Source organism: Elephantulus edwardii, unplaced genomic scaffold (genome assembly GCF_000299155.1).
Source record: "Elephantulus edwardii isolate Elephantulus edwardi_28Jun2011 unplaced genomic scaffold, EleEdw1.0 scaffold00029, whole genome shotgun sequence".
Taxonomy (NCBI): domain Eukaryota; kingdom Metazoa; phylum Chordata; class Mammalia; order Macroscelidea; family Macroscelididae; genus Elephantulus; species Elephantulus edwardii.
The window spans coordinates 10,297,548-10,321,398 of record NW_006399779.1 but is presented as its reverse complement, the minus strand read 5'-3'; the positions used below and the strand labels follow the sequence as shown (position 1 = coordinate 10,321,398).

General features: G+C 41.8%; 1 protein-coding gene across 1 annotated transcript in view; it reads left to right on the top strand.

Annotated features, from left to right (window-relative positions):
• Nucleotides 1–23,851, top strand: part of WT1 (Wilms tumor 1) — a 60,006-nt gene that overhangs the window by 24,628 nt on the left and 11,527 nt on the right. Inside the window, exons 6-7 of the mRNA XM_006883732.1 lie at nt 18,792–18,888; nt 22,174–22,324. Coding sequence (XP_006883794.1) covers nt 18,792–18,888; nt 22,174–22,324 — 248 coding nt within the window. The remainder of the gene's footprint in view (nt 1–18,791; nt 18,889–22,173; nt 22,325–23,851) is intronic.

Sequence of the window (23,851 nt, the reverse complement as noted above, 5' to 3'; positions counted from 1 at the left end):
CTATATTTGTTCCCATTCCAAAGAAAGGTGACCCAACTGAGTGTGGAAACTACAGAACAGTGTCATTGATTTCACATGCAAGCAAGATTCTACTGAAGATCATCCAAAAACGATTAGAACAGCACATCAGCAGAGAACTTCTGGAAGTTCAGGCTGGGTTTAGAAGGGGTCGTGGTACTAGGGATATTGTTGCTGATGTTAGATGGATCTTAACTGAAAGCAGAGAATACCAGAAGAATGTCTATCTGTGTTTCATTGATTATGCAAAGGCATTTGACTGTGTGGATCATAACAAACTGTGGCTGACTCTGAGAAGAATGGGAATCCCAGAACATTTAATTGTGCTAATGTGAAACCTATACTTGGCCCAAGAGGCAGTAGTCAGAACAGAGCAGCGTAACACTGCATGCATCCTGTCTCCATACCTTTTCAACATGTATGCAGAGCAGATTATCCGAGAGGCTGGGCTCTATGAGGAGAATTGTGGCATCAGGATTGGTGGAAGATCTACCTACAATCTGCGTTATGCAGATGACACAACCCTGCTTGGTGAAACTGAGGAGGACCTCATGCACTTGCTGTGAAGGGTCAAGGACTGCAGCCTTCAGTATGGACTGAGGCTCAATGTCAAGAAGACAAAGATTCTCACCACTGGACCAATTGGTAGCGTCAGGATGGATGGCGTAGAGATTGAGATTATTCACAGCTTCAGTTTGCTCGGCTCCACAGTCATCACTCTTGGCACCAGCAGTCAGGAAATCAAAAAGCGTATTGCGATGGGAAAGTCTGCTCTTAGGGACCTCTCTAAAGTACTCAGGAGCGACGGTGTCTCTCTGGAGACTAAGGTGCGCCTGATACAGGCCATGGTCTTTGCAATCGCTTGTTATGCATCAGAGAGTTGGACAATGACTAGGGAGGACAGAAGGAGAGTGGATGCTTTTGAGCTGTGGTGCTGGAGAAGAATACTGAATGTACCATGGACTGCAGGAAAACAAACAGATTCATCTTGGAGAGGATTAAACCAAGCTACTCCTTGGAGGCAAGGATTCTGGGGCTTCGTCTGACATACTTTGGACATGTTGCCAGGAGGGACGGGTCCTTGCAGAGGGACATCATGCTTGGGAGGGTGGAGGGACAGCGCAGGAGGGGAAGACCCTCTATGAGATGGATTGATTCGGTGACTGGGGTAATGGGGATGGGTGTGTCAGAGGCAGTGCAGTTGGCGCAAGATAGAGCAGGGTTTAGGGCTGTTGTGCATAGGGTCGCTATGAGTCGCAAATGACTCGATGGCACATAACAACAACAACTTGTTGCTTCTTTCTTTGAAAATGCTACTTCAGAGAAAGGTGGCTCTGGGAAGTTGCTTGTATCCTAGTTCATGGAGACACAGTCTATTCCATGCCAGGGAGCAGGGCTTCCTGGGCATGGAAGGACTTGCAGGAGAGCATGACAAGGTGAAATAAAAGTGATGGACTTAACCCCAATGCCTCATTCTCCCCTTACCTTTCTTCCTTTCGTCACTTCCTAATCTCCTCATTCCTGTTGAGATCAGAGTTTACTTTTATGATCTCAAATGGGAGAAATTCTTATTTCTATTTAAGTAAAAAAAGATGGTAGTTTTTGAACTTGTAGACTTTGTAACTAGGTTCCTGGGCATACATACCCCAGAGGGAATTTTTCTAGCCTCTGGTTCAGCATTCTGTGCATCTGTTTATGATGCTTTGCATTACCTGCTTTTTTATTTCTTACAAGAACAAAGATGTTTTCTGCGTGTTCTTTTATCGCTGCTGACTTCCTAAGGCAGCTCACAAGCCTGTGTTGCTGTTAGGCTCTGTTTTGTCTCTTCTGAAGAAAATATCCTGCAAAATGGAGAAACACATCAACCTTGACTGTGGTCCAAGTTATTAAAACAAGGAAGAAGCTATTCTCTGGGGAGCTGGGTAGGGGGAGTGGGAAATAGAACACAATAGAAATGTTAAAGGAGTGCTGAGCAAAATGAATGTCCTCCTCTTGGTCCAAGAAGTTCACAGACTGTTGGGAACACACAGTATTTGACCTGTGGATGCCTGAAAGGGAAAATGAAAGTCTCCCAATGAGTGATGGATGGTGAAAACAAAGCACTGTGTTTTTGGTAAGGCCAAAGCTGTCGAATCTGGAGAAGATCCCCACTAGACATGGTCTCATCCCTGGGAACCTGTGCCAAAAGAGATAGCTGTCTCTGTTGGCTGAGAGTTCCAGTACACAACCCAGCACCTTCCCTCTTGGGCTCGGCGAACATAAGGTATCTGTCCAAGAGATTTACTTCTTGGAAATAGATAGCCTACTTTAAAGTGGCTCCTGGAGCTTGAGATGCAAAGCAAAGGTGGAGAGAAGCAGCTCTGTGAATATCAACATTCCTGAATGCACTCTCTCGCTGCCCTGTTCCCCATAAAGAGTTGTTAATTTCAGCCATTTAAAAGGATACATGTGGTGTAGAGTTCTTTATTTATTATTGCCTTGCATTGGGCTTGGCTGCAGTCTGTCAGCTATAATGAACAGACAAAGTATGAGATCCCTGGATTTGCAAGGTGGGAAAGGATATGATTTAGAGCTGTGTCCCCTGCTTGTCTTACTAAGTCCAGAGTGCTTTTACCTTAGCATCTTACTTTTCTACCACTCTCTTCCCCACCCCAGCTGCTCCCTTTTACTTTCTGAGCTATTCAAGCAATGGATTATTTTTTTTTAACGTTGAAAATGTAGAAATGACAGGCTATTTAGAGAAGGAAATGGAGACTGTCCCCTCCAATAGCCTAAATGAGACTATTATTAATTCTTGTGGAGGAGACACTTTTAGACCTTTGTATCCCTATAGGTAGGCTGTAGGCTTGTAGCATTTTCTCTGTCATAAAATTCATTGGCTTTGGTTTATATCTAGTTCACAAATGCACAATTAGAAGTCTTTTTCTATTTCAACCCTCATGGGAATGTTGACTTTCTGAAATATTCCTAACCTCTTAGAAATACTTAGTGTAGAAAAAAAAAATGAGGCTCTATAGACTTGACTTTGCCACACCATGTTTCTAATTTTATTTAAAGCAAGGGATTATTTTTATCTCTTTAGCGTTCACCACTATTGAGTCAGTTCTGACTTATGGCAACTCCATGTGTTAGGGTAAAGCTGAGCTCCACAGTGGTTTTTTTTTGTTGTTTGTTTGGTTTTTTGTTTTTTTTTTTTGGGGGGGGGGAGAAAGCCATTTGCCAGGTCTTCTTTGGAGATCCTGGAAGGGCTCAAATTTGCCATTCTTTCCTTTCCTTCTGATTGCACACTCCTCATGCCATCCAAGGTCCTTTTCCATTCTCCCAGAGGTGAGCAAAATAAAGGGGCCTGTTCAGAAAGGAGCCACGAATGGGAAGATGATGGGAAGGTACTAGGTTGGAGACGGTGGTCTTAGCTCAAGATGAAACTTCTTGGTCTCAATTCAAGGAGATGTGTATGTGTGTTTAAAATTAAAAGGGGGCAGGTGCATAAAAGAAGAACGGGAAAGATCTTTTATGACCTAAAGGAATATTTTCTACCTCTGATGTCTATAAGTTTAGCCTGGGCTCTTCTGACCCCTTCATCCATTATATATCCTTCCCTCCATCATCTACCCATAAAAAGATGATAACATCTAGCTAGAAAAACATTGCTATAGAAGCTACTCTAATAAAAAGTCATCCAAATAAATGGCTCTCAGAGATGAGCGGCTAGTACTGCATCGTTTAGTGAGTGTTTTTCTATTAAAAGGGAACAAGTGCATTTACGCTAGTTTAATTGTCAACATTTCTTTTAGAAAGCAAAGTCAAAGATGTCTTTTCTTAAGGCTAAGGTGGTGACTGTATTTGAAATACAACTTCCCCTCTTACTATAAAATAATATGAGCTGATTATTTAAAAATTCAGACAGTACCAAATAGTATAAAGAGAAAGTGAATAAATCTATTCTTTTACCATGTAGAGTGGTAAGGTGATTTTAAATAAACAATTTTGGGGCATATTTATACCTGGAAAGAACAAATAAATGGAGAGATTTTACTGAGTTATTAAACATAAATCTCTGGGAAGATTAGCAGAAAAGGCAATAAAAGCTAGTGAAAGTGAATTTAAGAGATAAAAGGATGAGATCAGTTGGAGGCATTGTGTAAAGATTACTTTTTTTGCAGAGCTTTGCTGCATGAAAGGTAAAAAAATGGGGTTCTAACTGGGTAGGGAAGAAAGGAGATTCTTTTAATTGTTTGTCTTGGTTTATTTATCTAGCTGTTGATAAGAGAAGCATCTTCATGTTTCTTTGTGATGGGAGTGATCCAGGAGAGGGAAAATTTGCTCATAGGAAGAGATAGCATTGCTGAGGCATTGTCCTTGGGAGAAAAGTTGATGGACAAGGATGGGAGCTGGCCTCCCTCAGTTAGGAGCTGGGATCATAATAATACAATTTATTCAAGGACTGGCCTGTAGATATGTGAACTTACTGTTTGTCATATAGTCTGGAAAAATCTTCTCTGGCTTGCATGTTAACTCTGTTTATGACATTCAGAAGTTTTTAATTTCATAGTAAAAAATGACCACTCTTTGTATTATAATTTGGGGTTTTAATTTTTGTGTATTGTGCTTGGAAAACCTTTTCTGACACCCAATTGGTTTTTTTTTCTAATTTGCTCATTTTTCTCTAGTACATTTAAGTGTTCATTTCATTTGATTGGATTTCAACTTGAGCTGTTTCCAAATAACTAGCCATAATCTTCAAATGATTGTAAATAACCCACACTTTCCTTCATCAATTCAAAAGGCTGTCTTTACCAAACACTTGTACTCATTTATAAACTCTTCATTCTGTTCTTTTGTTCTGCCTGACTCTGGCCAAGTGTCAGACTCTTGTTTATTTAATTTTAGAGTCTATGCAATTATTTGTTAGGAATGTTCCCAATATTGCATTTTAAAAAGAATAATTTAACTTACCTTGCTTGTTTATTCTTCAGGATGAACTTGAGATCAAATTTATTAATTAAAAAACGTCTTTTCAAGTGTTAATTTATTAATTATAGCAAACACAATGTCAGGGACTCTAGTGTGGCATAAAGGCTAAGCACTGAGTTGTTAACCAAAAGGTAGGTGGTTAAACCCAGCAGCTACTCTGTGGGAGGCAGGTGGGGTAGACAGACTCTGTAAAGATTACACCTTAGAGAGGCTGTGGGTGAAGCTGTGTTCTGTCCTAGAGGGTTTTATAAGTAGGCTTAATTTGCTGGCAGTAGATTTAATGAAATTTATTCATAATAGAAGAAATGGAACCAAAGGTAAGTATATGGCTGCTTTTTTTTGCACCTCTGTATTACTCTATTTTTTTTTAAATCTAAAACTATTCTGAAATGAGTCTTTTTTTTTTGAAATGAGTTTTTTTTAAAAAAATGGAATTTTGAATGGTAAAAATTACTGGTTTTGAAGACTATCTGGAAGATTTTTTTTTCCTTCAAACCATAGCATTTTCCAGCATATTTTCCCCATTTTGTTTCTGTCATCCATCCAGCCACCAATTGTGACTGAGTCAGTGTCAATGCCTGGTGACCCTTGTGTCAGGATAGACCAGAGAGGTCTCAGTGGTTGACTTCTCAGAACTAAGCCTTTATTGAGAATCTTCTTTTCAGTAGTGCATCTGGCCTCAAAAATCTCTTTTAGAAAAATGGTGATTCCTTTCACTTCTTGACGAGATTCCCCCCCGCCCATTGTTTTCTCACTTTGAGTTACTGATTACCCCAGTTTCACAATGAGGTTCCATTTTAACAACTGTTAAGTATTTATTCTGATTCAAGTTGAATACTTCATTTAAAAAAATTTTTTTTCGCCACTATCATTGCCTTTTAAAAAAAGTCTTTGAATGCCTATGAATGAACATCTGAGAACAATAACATCAGCAAATTACATACTGCAGTGCTATATGTAGTCTATATTACTAATGATAAGATGTACAGAAAACCAAAACCAGATGGAAGTGCAGTCCAGTGTAATGTGAATGTGTCATAGGTTGGAGACAATTTACACTTTGTTGTGTTATCACTGGTGAGTTTGAGAGGTATGTCTTGAGGAAGTTGTGATGAATATGTCCCTTACACATAGGTTTGAACTGGAGAAACAAGCCGGATACATTTTGGTCTTGAGATTCTGTGTGTTATTCTGGCTTTCAGAGAGGAAATGGTTATGTACTTGAACATGGTTGAGTTACCTTTCTCAGAGATAGCGGTGTATGAACTGGTTTTTGGGTGAGAGCCCTTGGGAACTTAAACTGGAAAGGGTATGTGCCATTTTGCTGAGGTGAGAGGCAGAGGTTGTCTAGCTTGTGGAGTTGGAGTGGAACCAGGAATCATTTCTGGCCATAAAGCCAGTTAAGGCATTGAGAACATAGAACTCAGTGAATTTGATAAAATTAGAATTTTGATAAATTAGCACTTTAATGACATGGATGTTAAGAGAAGACCCATATAGCTATTTCTTACAAGGATGATGGTCTCTGAGAGCATGTCCTAATGTGTCTGTATGGTGTATGTTGAGTTAGGAAGGAAAGTCATGCCTTAAAAAATATTCTTTTGGGCTGTAAGGGCCAGGAAACATTGTGCCTTTTTGAACCATATTCTCTCCAATCTATTGTAGGAAACTAGATTTAAGAGTCTTTCTCCGTGTGAAATAAGAGGAAAAAGGTCAGTTGGGGGAGGCTTGTGGGCCATTTCCAGTGGTGAGGAAAGCTTGATGGTTCATAAGGGCTGATTTATACAAGCCTTGTTGTCAGGCTATTAACCACTCAGCCCATGTCCCCTATTAAATGGTGTCTGAGGACTCTGCAAGACACACGAGCTGTGACTATAAAGAAACTTGCCAAAGAGGAATACAGATAAGTAATAACAGTAGGGCTGGAATATGTGGATATCCTCCAAACTTGGAGGGATCAGTATTCTTTATAGATACTATGTTTTAATATACAGTATTTGCTGAAAAAGAAATCCAGTCCTCTTTAAATTGTTGTTACTTTAAGTATTCATCAAGACTTCCAATGTAGCAAGTAGCTGGCTGTGTCTGGTGTAGGTCAAAGGGAGAATTTAGCAGTAGATTACATTGCATTTAAAGACTCCATATCTCTAGAAACAAAAATAATCTTTAGCTTTTTAATATGTCCATCAATGTGTTATACTCCCACAACTGCTGTTAAACATTGTTCAGCCATTATCAATTAAGCAAAGAAAAGCAAAAGACTGGGTGGCATTGATAATAATGTATCTGCTGCAGAGTTGTTGGTTTTGTTTTAAATTTTGCCTTTAGCACAGGACACTCAAGCAAAAAATAAAATCGCATTCATATCCCATCTACAGATGAAGGTACACAGTTGTTACCAGGTCTGAACACACACACACACACACACACACTCTCTCTCTCTCTCTCTCTCTCACACACACACACACACTCTCTCTCTCTCTCTCTCTCTCTCTCTGCAGTATTTGTTCACTCCACAAGTTAGATCTTACATGTGAATGTGAAAGTGAGTTTTGAAATTGGTGGCCTAGTGAGTAAGGAGTTGTACTGTTAACCCAAAGGGAGACAGTTCAAATCCACCAGCTGCTCTACGGGAGAAAAATGGACAATCTCAGGGAGCTCTGGTGGTTTAGCGGCAAGAAGCTGCACTGCAATCCCAGAGGCGTGAGGTTCGAATCCACCAGATGCTCTGCTAGAGAAGGAAGGGCAGTCTCCTGTGCTAGTCAGATCCGATTCAACAGCACACACACACACACACACACACACACACACGCACGATAGTCCCCTCCCATATGATTTAACAGCACATAATAATAGCAGTAACTGGCAATAGGGAAAGTAGGATTGTACCAGTAATGCTTTAGACTTAAGCATTCCAGTTTAACCGAGGCTTCCAAGTGACACTTCCTCGCTTGGTCCTAAGACCCAAGGGCTAATTAGTTAGTTAGGCTCATCCTTGTGCTTGGTGATTTGGTGATGTGGTGATAACTGGGCATTTTGCATTATGTTTATTGTTGGTGTGTGTTGTTATTGTTGGTTGTCCTTGCTTTTATATTGTTAATTCCCTCCCCTTTTCCCCTCACCTACTGATTGGATTCATAATTTTCAAGGTGTAATCCAAACTGAAGACTCTGCTCTTTGATCTTCATCAGTAATAGGCTTAAGCACAGCAGATATTGTGAGGATGGCACAGAATTGGACAAAATTTCACTACATAGTTTTACATAGGGTTGCTATGTAAACACTGATTTGGGTCCCTAGGTGGTCTGATGGCTTGTGTGCTTTGTTGCTAACTGAAGGTTAGTTGCTGAAGTTTACCCAGAGGCATCTTAGAAGAAAGGCTTAAAAAAATCAGTCCTTGAAAACTGTGGAGCCCAATTTTTACATACATGGAGTAGGTATAAGTCAGAATCAGCACAATGACGATTTTTTTCTTAACTGATTTGTTGGAAGTAATTTTATTGCCTTTGTCATGCGAATATACACTTTCTGGATTTGGCAAATTACTTATTAGTATTTTAACTCTGAGTATTTGTCTCCTGTATTTTTCTGTAAATAGGTGGGCTTCATTAGATTTGAGTTCCATTTTTAAAGACAAGAGTATGTCATGAATGGGACTGTGTTCAGCCTCATCTCTGTATTTAAACTTCAAAGAAACAAAGTCTCTGAACTTGCTTCCTTCGGTCTTTGTTCTCAGAAAGTGGCACTGTAGATGAGGGGATAATGTTTCTTAGAGCTTATAACGCTGTGTATTCTCAACACCACAAGGAATTGAATACTTAAGGAAAATGGACAGAGACGAGGGGTTGATGAGTAAAAGCCATTTTCAGCATGTTTGAAGTTTCCCCAGGTGCTTCCTTTAAGTATGAAGAAGTGAGTAGAGAGGGGAAGACACCACATGCCCACCTGACCAATAACTAGAGGTGGGAGAGATAAATCTCAGACCGAGGTTTTCTCTTCCTGAATATTCATATTAAATGCTAATTGCCTTCAAATGACTCTATTTATGTATTTTTACCACTTGTGTTGATAAGGGATTTCAGAGAAGCTCTGGTTTTCCTCATCTGTAAAACCTCAATTCCTTTTTATTAATCCTTTTGTGCCTGTGGAATATCAAAGTTAATCATTTCTTAAGAAGCTCCTTTTCAGAAGTGATTCTTCCCCCGCTGCCAGCTCAAACCTCAGTGTACAAATTGTTAGCCAGAAGTCTCAAAGTTTGGAGTATATGAAGGACCTTTTTTATCTTTCTTTGTACTTTGTTAGGATACCTGTTTATGCATTTTAAAGCTGTCAAAAAATGAGAACTTTCTATGGACACCTCTCTATGCATGATAAAGCTTCATAGGAAAATGTAAGGTCCAGTCATTGCTAGAAATAAAGTCATGAGGCATATACTCCGCTGAGAGCAGTTTCTGCTTATTTTCCTAGCTAGGTAGACTTTTGTGTGTGTGCGCCCAGTGTTGGCTGCTCTGGCATACATAAAAAGGCCATTTCCATCAGTTGACCATGGACTTTGTTTATGCCACAATAAATACCAAACCTCACAGCAGAGGCAAAAGTAGGCTCTAGAGGGAATCTTTTGGGATTGTGCCTCTTCCCTCACCTATTCTTGTACATTAACCTCCCTCTGCTACATTTTCTTAAACCTTCATCATTTCCAATTTCATTCACACTCCTGGAGGAAAAATGCTATTATCGTTCAAGTGTTATGATGATAGACATGAACCATTCGATGGGTTTCCACCACCGGAATTTCATGAATGGGTCTGAAGGAAGAAGGACAGCATTGACATGGACTAAACACCAGCTCTTCCACACCAGACAATGGAACCTCAGGATATCTAGGGAGTTATGCTGCCAACCCAAACATGGGTGATTTGAATTTACCAGCTGCTCCAAAGGAAAAAGATGTGCAAAATACTCCCATGCAATTTACAGCATCTGAAAAACCTGCTTATGGGTCAGCTATGGATCATTCCTGACTTGATGATGACAATGAGTTGAGTTACGGTTTTAGTAACAAATAGGACTCTTGATAGTCCTGTGGGTAAGTACTTGGCTCCTAACCCAAAGGTTGGTAGTTCTTTATGGAGAACAATGTGGCAGTCAGTTTTCATAAGGACTTACAGCCTTGGCAACCCTACATGGGCAGTTCTCCTCTGTCCTACAGAGTTGCTTTGAGTCAGAATTAACTTGGTGGCCATGAGCTTATTTATTTTGGTATTAACAATGTGCCACAAACTAAGCAGAACCACAGAATAGGTAACCTGGAAGACATAAATGTCCTGGGGGCTAGAAGTCCCAATCAAGTATCACATTGATCAAGTTGATCACATTGACACCTTTTCATTTCAGATGACAGCCTATAATATTTGGCTTTGTAGTCTCTGCCTCAGTCTTCACATAGCTGCCTTCCCTCTGTGTTTCTATTGGCCTCTTCTCTTTTATAAGGACACCACTCATACTGGATTAAGACCTACCCCATTTCAGTATGAAGTTGTCATGCTAGGAAAGGTGATGGGTCAGAGAAAAAGAGGAAGACCCTGCAGTGTTAGCTTAAAAGTTGGCTTTCTTAGCTATTACATTAGCCCCTGTGGTCTCCAGCCACCTTAACTGCAGACACATGGTCTCACAAATCATCAACAGCTGTGGAACTAGGATAAGAGGAAGAGTGCTTCCCGCACTGAGCAGCAAGACTTTGAGGGAGACTGGAGTGAGATCCTGGAGAGAGCGAGACCTCAGTGAGAGCGAGACCCTTGTGATGTTGGTGGAGAGACTGTGGCATTGCTGTGGAGAAACTGTAGCAAGGTATAACCAGAGAAGCCCTAAGACAAAAGTCACAGTTAAAGGTTTTGCTTTTCTTGTCAGGTGATTGAAAGAAAAGATGACTTCTGAACTGTAATTTGGAACTGCTGGGATAAAACCTAGACTTGCATTGGGTGATATTTTTTGCCTCCTCCACTCTCCAACTTACTACCCTAATAAACTCAACTTACTTCTCTAATAAACTGCACTCTCTATACCACTGTCTGTGAGTCAACAATGAATAAACAAACTGCTTGCTGCTGGTGTGACTTTAGAGGCATCATGGGGCTGAACTATGGGTTCTTTATTTTCTTTCTGCTCTGGGGTGGAGAGGGACTGTGTTAATCTCATTCCCACTGGCCTTTTGAGAGAGATGCTCACAGCCCTGTGCCTCCATGCCCCATTTTCTGTTCGCTAGACAGACCCTCAAGAAGATGAATTAATAACGTGACTATAATAGTGGGCTTAAGCATGTCTGAGATCATAAGGAGGGGGCAGGATAGGGTAAGATTTAGATCTGTTATTCTTAAGATTGCTGTGAGTCGTAGTTAGTGCAGTATCACCAAACAACAAGAAGTACTTTGGATGAACTCATTTAAACCATCACTTAAGAACTTTAGAGACCCTATTTCTGAGGAAGGTGTGGATGTCAACATATGTTTTGGGAGATACAATTCAGTTAATAACACTCAGTGTTCTTTACAGTAAAACGGGGTTAAAATATAAGCAATAGTTAACATTTCCTGTGTGCTTACCACATACAAGGCAGCTCTTGTGGCCTAGTGGCAAGAAGCTTCACTGAAAACTGAAGGTACATAGTTCAAGGCCATCAGCTGCTCTGCAGGAGAAGGAGGCGCAGTCTCCTCCAGCACAATTAACTGCCTCTGAAAACTCACCAAAGTGTCAGAGATCGGTCAGTTTTGACTCTACAACAGCTTACAACATACAAATCATTATGCTTTAGTTAACCAAATAAAATTTGACTCTTAAATAGTGATAGGGGAAGATCTATTCTTTTTCACGAGGTCACAGAGATTAAGCCTGAATGACTCCTAACTTTTGCTAAGGATCAGACATAGGAATTTTGTATATCTTATTCACCAGGCTCATAGGAAGCTGTGGTGTCAAAACCCTTGAAAATGGGTTTTTCTAACTTTTGCATTATCCCCTGTGTTTGTTAAGCTACCTTAACAGACACATTGTCTTGCAAACAATCAACAGCTGTGGTACTGATAAAGGAGAGACACTTTCCACACTATGGTGGAACTGTGAAGACACTGTGAGAGATGGTGCTGGACAGAGGGTGAAGAGACTGTGACACTACTGTAAAGAGGCTGTGGCAAGGTATAAACAGAGGAACTCTGGAGATGGAACCACAGATAAAATTTTTTCTTACTGGAGGATTGAGGAAAAAGCTGACTTGTAACTGCTCTGAAATAAAGTTTGCTAGATGACTGAGGACACTAAAGGTTTCTATATGTGCTGCTAAACAGAACCTGGACTTTACTAATTTAGGAATTGTATCTTGTTGATCTGTGTCCTGGAGAGGGTGAAACCAAGCTCCTCCCTGGGGGCAAGGATTTTGAGGCTCTGTCTCACATACTTTGGGCAAGTGGCCAAAGGGACCAGTCTTTGGAGAAGGGATATCATGCTCAGAAGGGTGGAGGGACTGCACGGGAGAGGAAGATTCAGGATGAGATGTTTTGACTCAGTGACTGGAGAAGTGAGATTAGGTCAGTCAGAGACAATGATACTGGCTCAGAGTAGAGCAGGTTTAAGAGCTAATGTACATAGGGTTGCTATGAGTCACAGCTGACTCGATGGCACATAACAACTACAATCTGGCTTGGGACTGCTGGACTGACTCTGGACTTATATTGTGTGATATTCATTATCTCCTCTCACTCCCCAACCAATTTCTCTAATAAGCCCCACAACTCTGAGTAATGTCTGAGTCAGGTTGCAATGAACATCAGACCCAGTGATTGGTAGAAATAGGTGCAGGAGCATGTAGGGTGGCATGTCTGACCATGTATCTATTTTTATGGTACTATAGGGTTGCAGTGAGTTGCAGGCAACTTGATGGCACACAACAACAACATGGATATTTTTAATGGGGGCAGTTTCCCTTTATGAAGCAGGTAAAAGTCAGACTTCACCTTTCCCACATTGCATCTGCTCCTTTTACAGAAGCATTCAGTAAACAACTTTTATTATTATTAATCAGCTTAATGTATCATCGTAAACCTGAATATTTTGTTAGATAAGCTTAGTGAGCGATCATTGTTAGTGATAATTCCAAAAAAAAAATCTATGAAATAGGTTATTAACTTCATTTTACAGATGTTGAGTCTCAGACAGGGTGGGTTAGAAGACGTGCTCATAAGCACAGAAAAATAAATGGGAGAAATGGGCCTGGATCATAAACTCCAGATGGAGAATTGCATGATCTTTCCAGCTAGTCTGGTGACTGGTGATAAAAGACTTAAATTACTTCAGGTATTTCAAGTGAATCTACAAAAACAACTGTTAGAGGGAAAGTTTTTACTTTCAGTTGTACAGAAATGTGATTTTCAAAGACTAAACCTACTTTAAGCTCTGGTGGCTTGCTGGTAAGGAATTGTGCTACCAACCCAAAGGTAAGGGGTTTGAATTTACTAGCTGCTCTGTGGGAGAAAGATGGGCAATCTCCTCTCATGCAATTTGCTGCCTCTGTAAACCCACTGGAGAGTCAGACATGGGTCTGTTTCAACTCAACAGTATACAATAATAACACCAAACCTACATTTAAGTGTGCTGGTAAAATTTAGAGGCCCTATAGACGATAACCTCTTCAGTCCTTTAACAGCACTGGCTATGCCTGCTGAATAGAAAATCCTTGTAAGCTTTTAAGGGGCCCTTGTTCTATAAGAGGAAGCTCTGGTGGCCTAGTGATAAGGAGTTGTACTGCCAACTGAAAGGCATGTGGTTCAAATCCACCAACTGCTCTGCGGGTGAAAGATGGCAGTCTCTTCCTGTGCAGTTTATTGCCTCTGAAAACCTGTTGGAGGGTCAGCTATGAGTTGGTTCCTTTCAACAACAATAACAGTTCTATAGGGGCTCTGTAAGCCTAGTGAGTTAGGAGTTTTGCTGCTGTCCCATAGACAGTTTGAATCCATCACCTGATTTGAGAGAGAAAGATGGACACTCTCCTCCTATGCAATTTATAGCCTCTTTTATGCAATTAAAACCCACTGGAGTGTCAACTGACACAAGGGAAATAAATTAGTTAGTTCTGCAGTGGTCATGGTGTGCGTAACGTATTGGGCATCTACTCCAAAGGTCAGTGGTTCATGTGCACCAGCTGCTCCTGAGAAAAAGGATGAGTATTCTCCTTTCATAATTATTTACAGCCTTGGAAACCCAGTAGTGGGTTACAATGAGGCATAATTGACTCATTGACAGTAGGTGTGATGTTTATAGTAGTGTAGTGGTTAAAACATTTGGCTGTTAACTGAAAGTTTGAGTCCACTAACTACTGTACACAGGAGAAGAATGGCCAGTCTCCTCCCATGCAGTTTATTACCTCTGAAAACCTGCTGCAAGATCCAGCTTTGAGTTGGATCCAACTTGATGGCACCCAACAACAACACAAGCACTCTATGGGAGTAAGATGCGGCATTTTCCTTACATGAAGAGCACAGCCTTGGGACTCCGTGGGGCAGTTTTACTCCTCTGGTAGGGTCACTGTGAGTCAGAATTGATGCAGGGGTAATGGATGTTGTGAGAGTTCATTCTTGGTTTTCAAGTATACTTATACCTTGAGATTCTCTTTAGTTTAAAAAAAATCAAACACATCATTGGGACTTCATTGCTGTGTGTGAGAAGATAACAGTATCAAGACAGAATTTTCCAAAATGCAGTTTAGGCGTCATTGTTCAGCCTTTAAAGCAAATTTTACAAACTGGTAGTCTTCAGACCAGAGGTCTGTTACATTAGGCTTGACAATGTTTCTGTAAAACTTGAATTATTTGACAGAATTTAATAAAAGTCTAATCTCATCTAAAAATCCAATTGCCAGTTTGTCTTGGAAAATGGAACTCTCCAAAGACACTGAGTTTACATCATTGTTCAACAGTAGTTAGCTGGTAGATGTGAGTTGTGGCTGCCTCTTGGGTAGGGAGTTGGTGGGTAAAATAACTGTCCCAGACACTTGAGAGTTGTCCTATTCTCCACCTCCCAGGCCTGTTCATATGGCTTGGTCTTTGTAGGCATTTGAATTGGAAAATTTGCCTTAAAGGGGGGATAATTTAGCAGATAGCAAAATATTATCTGATAATTGGAAAATTCATGGTTAATAAGAGAAGTGGCAGGAGACTTGATGCAGGTAAATATATTAGCTTTACAATAGAAAACAACAGTATTCTAGAAACCACTAAAGGAGTGATTTTGGGGGAAATTACGTATTTATTGTAAGCTCCTTTGGGAGCATGTAGGCAAGGAAATAGATGTTAAGAACTAAAGTGGGTACACTAAGCCTGAATCTGTTCCATTTTGTGGTGGAATTAGTAATCTGTAGATAGGGGTAGATCACTAATACAGTGGTTCTCTGTTACAAAAAGATACTTAGTGGATTTCATGTGTGTCCTTGTGAACAAGATAGGGAATTGTGTGCTAAATTCTTAAATGGATTTGTGCCAAGTTAAACAACAACAAAAAAGGAGTTGTGTAAAGAATCTCGGCAAAACTGACGAGTGATTTCTGGTGTCGCCGTAAGTGGGGAGGGAGGAGCAGTTTTATTACCGTGATTGTTTTTTCCTTCCACATATTTACCTGCCTATTCTAGATCCACCAGCTCTTTGCTCCACATCTTGGAATCCTGTTTTGTTGGGCACCATCAGGTTGGCTCCAACTTAGCGACCCTGTGTCCTACAGGATGAAACACTACCTAGTCCCATACCACTCTACAAACCATGCTGTGTGTCAGTCCGGACCTGCCCTCATTATATTTCACTATAAATTCCTGTGGTCCCCCTGATTATCTTGGCTCCTGACTCATGGTCACATCTCTTCTCCATCATTCAGCTGAGTCAAGCATATTATCTTTCAGAAAGAAGTTTACTAGGCAACATAGAAAAAAACAAAAATAGAAGAAGATGAGAACTTTTCTAAAGCATCTTCAACATCAAGGAAGATAATTTTCTCTTCTGAAAACAGAAAATGGACTTTTCAGATGGAGATGGCATAATACAGAGATGGCAAATGTGTTGGAAGCCAAATCCTGAGTGAAAAAAAAAAGTCAACAATTAGTGATGACTGGTTGAAAGCGGATTGGAGTTTGAAGGGTTGTCATGTGGGAGAGGTGATAGACCCTGGCCATCACAAGGAATGGTTTGTATTCTTTATGGTGGTCACTATATTTAAATAATACAAAGAGGAGCAAGGCAGTCTCTGCTCTCAAGACCCAAATTAGCATTAAACAGGGAGATGCACGGAGATAGACGTAAAATAGGGGTACCCTTGGATTCTCCAGGAAGCAGAAATGACTTCCTACTAACTAAAGCTTCCTTCTAATGTTACCCAACTCTTAGGATTAGATTTAAACAGGAATTGGAGCAGATGGCTCTTCTAGATGGCATCTGTTGGTTTATTAATTTGCTTCTCTAGAGAAAGTTGTTACCGTGTATGGTTTGCCATTGTGCTGGGCGAACCACACTGAGAAGGACGTTAAGTCTCAAGGCCACAGCATGCACAGTGCTTTGGTATGTTGTTCTTAATGATGCACGAGAGTCAGCAGACAGTGGGTCCTCTGTTTTCCGTATCCATTGACCTGCTAGAAGAATCTAGTGGTATGTTCAGCAGGTGATGTCTCATTGGTGAGTGTGTCTTTTGTTTGCTGGTCTTCCAGTCATGAAGATCATGTCATTCCTTTTAAGTTACATAGGACAGAAGCTCTTTAGTTGTGCAACCGTTACCATGACTTTAGAGTATTTTTGGCAATCTTCCCGTTTCTCTCCAGTTGCCCAGTCCATTGTTGTTAGGTGCTGATGGATTAATTCCAACTCATAGCGATGCTGTGGATAGCAGAATGAAACATTGCTTGGATCTGTGCCGTCTTCACAGTTGTTGCTATGTTTGAGCTCATTGTTGTAGTCACTGTCCAATCCATCTTGTTGAGGATCTTCCTCTCTTTTTCTGACCCTTTACTGACCAAGCACAATGTCTTTTCCCAGGGATTGTCTCTCCTTATAGTAAGGTCCAAAGTAAGCAAGGTTAGGTGAATACCATCCTCACTTCTGTAGGGAGCATTCCGGCTGCTCTGAAGAGGACAGATTTGTTGGTTGTTCTAATCGTCTCTGATATAGCCAATATTCTTTCCCACGACCATAATTCAAATACATAAATTCTTTGACTGCCCTCTTTCACATGCATCTGAGATGGCTGAAAATATGGTTCGGATCAGGTGCACTTTACTCATCAAAGTGTTGTCTTTGTTTCTTGAGCAGGTTTGCCCAGGGCAGTACATTGTTTAATTTCTAACCCACTACTTTCATATTCAGCCATTACTCTGTGTTCTGATTCTGTAGGTTTGCCTGTTTTACACATTTTCTTACGTAGTGGTAAGAAGCTGCTCTACAATCCCAAACACACATGGTTCGGATCCACCAGCTGCCGCAAGGGAGAAGGATGGGCATCCTCCTCCTGTGTGATTAACTGCCTCTGAAAACCCGCTAGAGGGTTAGCTGTGGGTTGGTTCTGACTCAACACCATACAACCACAATTACTGCCATGTACTAGTCATTGTACCATGTGCTGTGAGTCGCAGTTGACCCATGATAGCAACAATAACAACAGCAACTAGGTACTAGTACTTTGGGGTTTTTTTATGCTTGAGTAATAAGACATTATTCACAATGCCTTATTGTGCTTATCCAGTAATCAGTTAATGGGCCTTTGGATTGTCTTCATTTTGACTGTCAAGAATATTGCTGTTGTGAACTAATTGTGTGTGTATGCGTGTGTATGAAAGAGGGAGGGAGAGACTTTCTTTCTCCTGCATGTATTCCCAGGCATGGAAGTGCTGAGTCCCTTCTAACCTTTTGAGGACCTGCCAGGCTGTTTTCCACGGCAGCTGCACTGTTTCACAGATATCCTCCTTCGCAGCTCCCCTTGGTGATTCCAGACGGGAGTCTCATGCACCGCCAGCAGCGAGCATCCTCAGTCTGCCTCACTCGGCAGTGAAATAGCCACGGATCCGATTTCAGCCTTTTACCTGAAAGGGAGACTATTTTTAGAGCAGAATGTCTGACCCTTCCAGGCTGTCTTTGACAAGATCCTATATCCCTCTGCTCTCACTAGTAAAGCAGTCTTAGCTGGCCATCAGCCAAGGAACTCAGCAGTCTAACCCGGAGGACCAGCCCTTGTCCACCTATGGCCCTGGGTCTTCTATCAAGAGTTAAACCGATCTGGAAAGCTGGTTTGTGGGTTCAGCAAAGAGCATGGTTGTGGCTGTGTAACCCTGTACAACTGAGGCTGTGACATCTCTTCTTGTGTCTTTGCTTTCTTGGTGCTATCTGGTAAAAACTGAGTCATGAGGTGCTGACACAGACACAGCACACTTAATGAGAAACTTGAGGCATTCTGCTCATTCCTGAGATAGGTTCGCAGCTGTCAGCCCTGCGTTCAGATGGTAAACAACTTGCTGCGGATGAACTCCTGCCCCTGCTTGCTTGAGTGGGGCATAGGTTCTGATGGTGCTTTTTGGTGAGGCTGAGGATAAGGGAGGGTTGCCTCGTGGTTCAATCCCAGGATTGAGCGGCCTGTTTTCCACACACCCGTTTCTGAAGTATTCCTGTGGAGGGAGGCAAAACTCAAGGATTTTTGTCCTTGAGCTTTTGCAAAACATTCTCTCAAATTGCAGATGCATTATTTCTGAGCCGCCCCTGAGCCTTGTTTTCTCTTCCTTGTGTTTGCAGCCATGGCACGGGGTACGAGAGTGATAACCACACCACTCCCATCCTTTGTGGTGCCCAGTACAGAATACATACCCACGGCGTCTTCAGGGGCATCCAGGTGAGTCTACTGCCCCTTCTCTTCCCCACCAGCTTTCCGTTTGTTATTAATAGACCGTTTGGCACAGGCAAACCTATTCATAATTATAGACAGTGGTAACAGTAGGGACCCCTTCTCTTCCACTCACATAAGGCAACTTCTTTCCCTTCCCTTGGCCAATGGCTTTCACCTCAGCCTCCCTGACTCAGACCAGGATGCTTCCTGCAGAATCCCCTCCCTCCTGCCTCCTTCTAAGTTTGATTTACCTGCTCACAGGTGCCCTGTACCCTGTACAGTTCTTATATTTGGAATAATTGGGCTTGACTTTGAGTCCTGGACCTTTGACTTCCAAGAATAATAATAAACTGCTTTGTAGAATGCCTGCAGGTAGATGCTAATTACCATTCATTGATAGTGATTATAGTAATAGTATAATCTCTAGCTGAGCACATTATAAATTCCAGAAATTGTGCAGCAATAAGTGAATGAAAATCCGAATTTTCTGTAAAGTTTTGTTAAAATCACAATTTAAAAAATTTTAAAAAGACTTTTAAAAAGCTCAGTCCTCATTACACCCTTAAAAGATAGGTATTATTACTCTCTCCATTAAAGGGACTGACCAGAGAAGAGGGGTAATTTTGTCCAAAGTTACACAGCTAGCAAGTGGATCCTCCCTCCAGGAGGTCAATTTGACTCTAGAATCCTGTTCTGAGCTAATATGCTTCATTGCTTCTTGGGGAGATGTGGACCTGTGAACATTATTTGGGGAGGTCTGTAGGGAGAGTGTAGAAAGGTACCATTTTCACAGAATTTAGGAAACTTGGCAAAAGGCCACCTTTGCAGAGCTTCTTGTGGGCAGTCGGAACTGTGTGTAGTTACCAGGGGCTTTTGCATCTGGGATTCACGTGTCTGTCTCAGTCCTGCAGCGTGAGAATTGACGGCAATGCTCTCATAGGGATAGCCAGTACCCTAGAATAAGTTGTGCGTGGGCCAGACCCCATGTGGTATGTGGGCCAAGTAGCTCTAAGATGTTCTGATGAATGTTTCCAGTAGTGTGCTATGGTGTTAGAACAGCGTGCTCCCTCGTCCCAGGCTTCCCCGTGGTGAGAAACAGACAGGGGTTATGCAAATACAGAAATCTGACAGAGGTTCAGAACAAGTCTCACCCCCAAATACCAGCAAGCTCCTCCACGAGGCCCTGACTGACATTAACAACCCGATTTTACATCCTCTTGCCGTGTGTGCTGCTTTTAGGGTGAATTAGAGAGAGAGAGAAAAAAAAGGATTTCTTTGCCTCCTTGTCCACAAAGCCTAATATGTTAGACTGACCGTCACAACCTCTGGTGATTCACATTGGACAGGTGTCACTTCACTATCATCTGTTTTCTCCCCCCAGAGTATGCCAAATCAAACACAGTTAGCACACTGTTTTATTTTATGCTGTCATTTGTCCAGAGACACCATGGCCTGTCAATAGCAAAGTGAGGTTGTATGTTCTCCACAGCACTAAAGTGAATTTATAAAGAATGTAAATATAAATATAAATGTAAATATAAAAGAATGTAACCTTGATACATAAAGGGATAGGGGGGACTCCACTGCTGTAAGCTCAGTTCTAATTTATATTCTAATTAATAGCAGCTGTGTGGAACAGAGGAAACTCTAGTGGCCTCGTGGATAAGGACTTATGCTGCCCACCCAGAGGCAGGCAGTTTGAAATCACCAGCTGCTCCACAGGAGAAAAGATGAACAGCCCCTTCCCATGTGGATTACAGCCTCTGAGAACCCATTGGAGGGTTAGGAATCAGATGTGACTCAGCAGTAATGAGAGCTGTGAGCATGGGACACATTGAAGAAAGCAGACTGAGTCATCCTTCTCCCTTAAAGGGGCTGATGGCTTAAAACTGGTGACATTTTTTAGTAGCAGACGGTGCTTAATACACTGTGCTGCCAGGGCTGCTTTCATGGTGTGAAGCAGTAGAAAATAACAGTTAGAACACAGGATGGAGTAGAACATACACGGGGATGGCCATCAGATACATTGAGACATGGTTCCGGCTCTGAACACTGGGATCTGCTCTTGTGTCAGTTTCTCTTTTAGAGCCGACCGAGTTGTACATCTGTAAAGGAATAGGTAGAGTGTAGTAGCCCCTGAGGCACTTCCTCCTGAGAGCTGGAGGGGATCTCACATCTGGTTTTCCTCTAAGTTCTTTCCACAGAAGACTGCACACTCAGAGCCCTCTTCCCGGATGAAAGAGTACCAAGAAAACGTCTTAAAAAGGATATGTTAAGTGCGTGAAAAGCAAATAGATTCTACAGCTTTCTCCAGTGTCCATATTAAAAGGATTGTAGAAACTACGACATGGACCACTGCCCCCCCCCAATTCATTCATTGTTGCATATTTTTCTCCCTCCCCCTCCCACAGTCCACTTTGCAGTGCACCTCTTTTTCAGATTATTGTCCTACATAAAATGCCTAATCATACATTCCTTTTAAACAGTTCTCTCCCTAGTCTGTTCCAATGCAGTGTTTATTATCTTCTTTAGCTTTCCTTTATGACACAGAAATCCTGTGGACTCCTTTATTTACACATGGAAGGTCAGGTCAATTTGGACACTGTTTCAGCATCCTTATATTTTTCCTTGTAATAAAAGTGCCCTCATCCACTGCACATTGGACCCAAGATGATGTGGTCACGTCTCCATGTTATTGTTATTATGTGGCATCAAGTCAGAACTGACACATAGTAGACCTTCCAGTAGGTTTTCGGAGGCTGTAAATAGCAAAGGGGGAGATTGATTGTCCATTTCTCTCCCTCAGAGCATCTGGTGGATTCGAACCACCTGCCTTTGGGTTGGCAGCATAACTTCTTACCTTCTAGGCTACCTGAGCTCCCTTGTCTACAAGTAAGAAGTGATGAATTACCTCAAAGTTGGATCCTCCAGACCTTACAGGATCAGGTAGAGAAGCCAAGAGACAGGAAGACTTGGGAGCAATTCATCCAGGCTCTACCATTTGTTGTCCAGATGATCTGGGTCTCTCATCCTAAATAACTTTCATTTCATGCACCAGTGTTGGTGGATCAGTAGTGATGATGTCAGAGCACTGCACTGTAGAATTTGCTAATCTGTCATATATTAGTAATGTCTGTGGTGAGCATCTGGGCTCTGTAAGGGGGATCGTTTTAGCCCATGTGCCTATTGTCCCTTAAGTATATTCCAATACTCGCTTTCCATCAGGACCAGTGAGAGTCTTCTCCTCATGTTCATATACAGCTTAAAGCCCCTGTTCCTTTCTGCTTACAGGATGTGCGACGTGTACCTGGAGTAGCTCCCACTCTTGTCCGGTCAGCATCTGAGACCAGTGAGAAGCGTCCCTTCATGTGTGCTTATCCAGGCTGCAACAAGAGATACTTTAAGCTGTCCCACTTACAGATGCACAGCCGGAAGCATACCGGTAAGTATGTCCGCCTTCTAGCTTGGCCTGTGGTGACCACTGGGCAGTGGTGGCTCAGGTGCTCCTGCTTAAGGTTCTCATAGTGTTAAGGCCACAGATGCTGGTGACAGGTCATGTCAAGGATGAAAAAGGACACCACTTTGCAAGATTCGGTCAAGCCTGCATGGAATTTCATGGTCCAGTTGCCTATTACCTTTCATAGAAAAGTCAGTAATCTTTGTTCAGGCAGAGGCAGGGGAGTTTGGTGAGGAAAGGAAGGTCTGTAGAATGAAAGAGACTTGAGTTTGAATCCTGGTTTCCCAGGAAGAGTGGTGAGCACTTAATATACATTGCTTACCTCTTAAGCTTCATTTAATGTGTGAGGAGAATGGAGATGACAGTGAAGCAAAACCGGATGAAAGAAATTGTAGATATAATGTTGTTGCTGTTGTTAGGTGCTGTCCAGTCAACAGCTCAAAATGTGACCCCATGAGCAACAGATCTGAACCTCGTCCTGTCCTGCACCATCCTCATTACCTCTGAAATGTGTGAACCCACTGTTACAGTGACTGTCAGTTTACCTTATTGAGGGTCTTCCTCACTTTCTTTGGCCCTTCACCTTCCCTTGCATGATGTCTTTTTTTTAAGGACTGGTGCCTCTCAACGACATGTTCAGAGTATGTGAGATGACATTTCACCATCTCTGCCTCTAAGGAGCACCCTTGTTCTCCTTCCTCCAAGACAGACTTGCTTGTTCTTTTCACAATCCATATGATACTCAGCACTCTTCTCCAACTCCACAATTGAAAGGCATCAATTCTTCTTTTATTGATAAATGCTGGCGTACCAGTTAAAACCAGTTATCATCAAGTTGATTACAATTTATGGTGACCCTTTGTGTATTAGAGAACTGCATTTCATAGAGTTTTCAGACTTTTCTGAGGTGACACTTACCAGCCGAGCCCATTAACTGCCAGCACTGCCTGGAGACTCTCTTTGTGTCATAGGTCTGGGTAAGGAAGAGTCACACAATTGCAATCCTATTACTATCTCTCGAGTCTAACTCAGAAGAGAGAGGACACAGGCTGGAAGTGTCTTATCAAGACATTTTAAAAGGCTGATGTTATCATAAGATTTGTTGTTGTTGTTATGTGCTGTCAAGTCACTTGCGACTCATAATGACCCTATGTACAACAGCCCTAAACCCTGCTCTGTCCTGTGCCAATCACATTGTCTCTGACACACCCATCCCAATTACCCCAGTCACTGAATCAATCCACCTCATAGAGGGTCTTCCCCTCCTGCGCTGTCCCTGCAACCTCCCAAGCATGATGACCCTCTCTAAGGACTGCTCCCTCCTTGAAACATGCCCAGAGTATGTCCGATGAAGCTTCAGAATCCTTGCCTCCAAGGAGCCTCCCTCTCTAGGATGAACCTATTTGTTTTCTTAGCAGTCCATGGTACATTCAGTTCTCTTCTCCAGCACCACAGCTCAAAGGCATCCATTCTCCTTCTATCCTCCCTAGTCATTGTCCAACTCTCTGATGC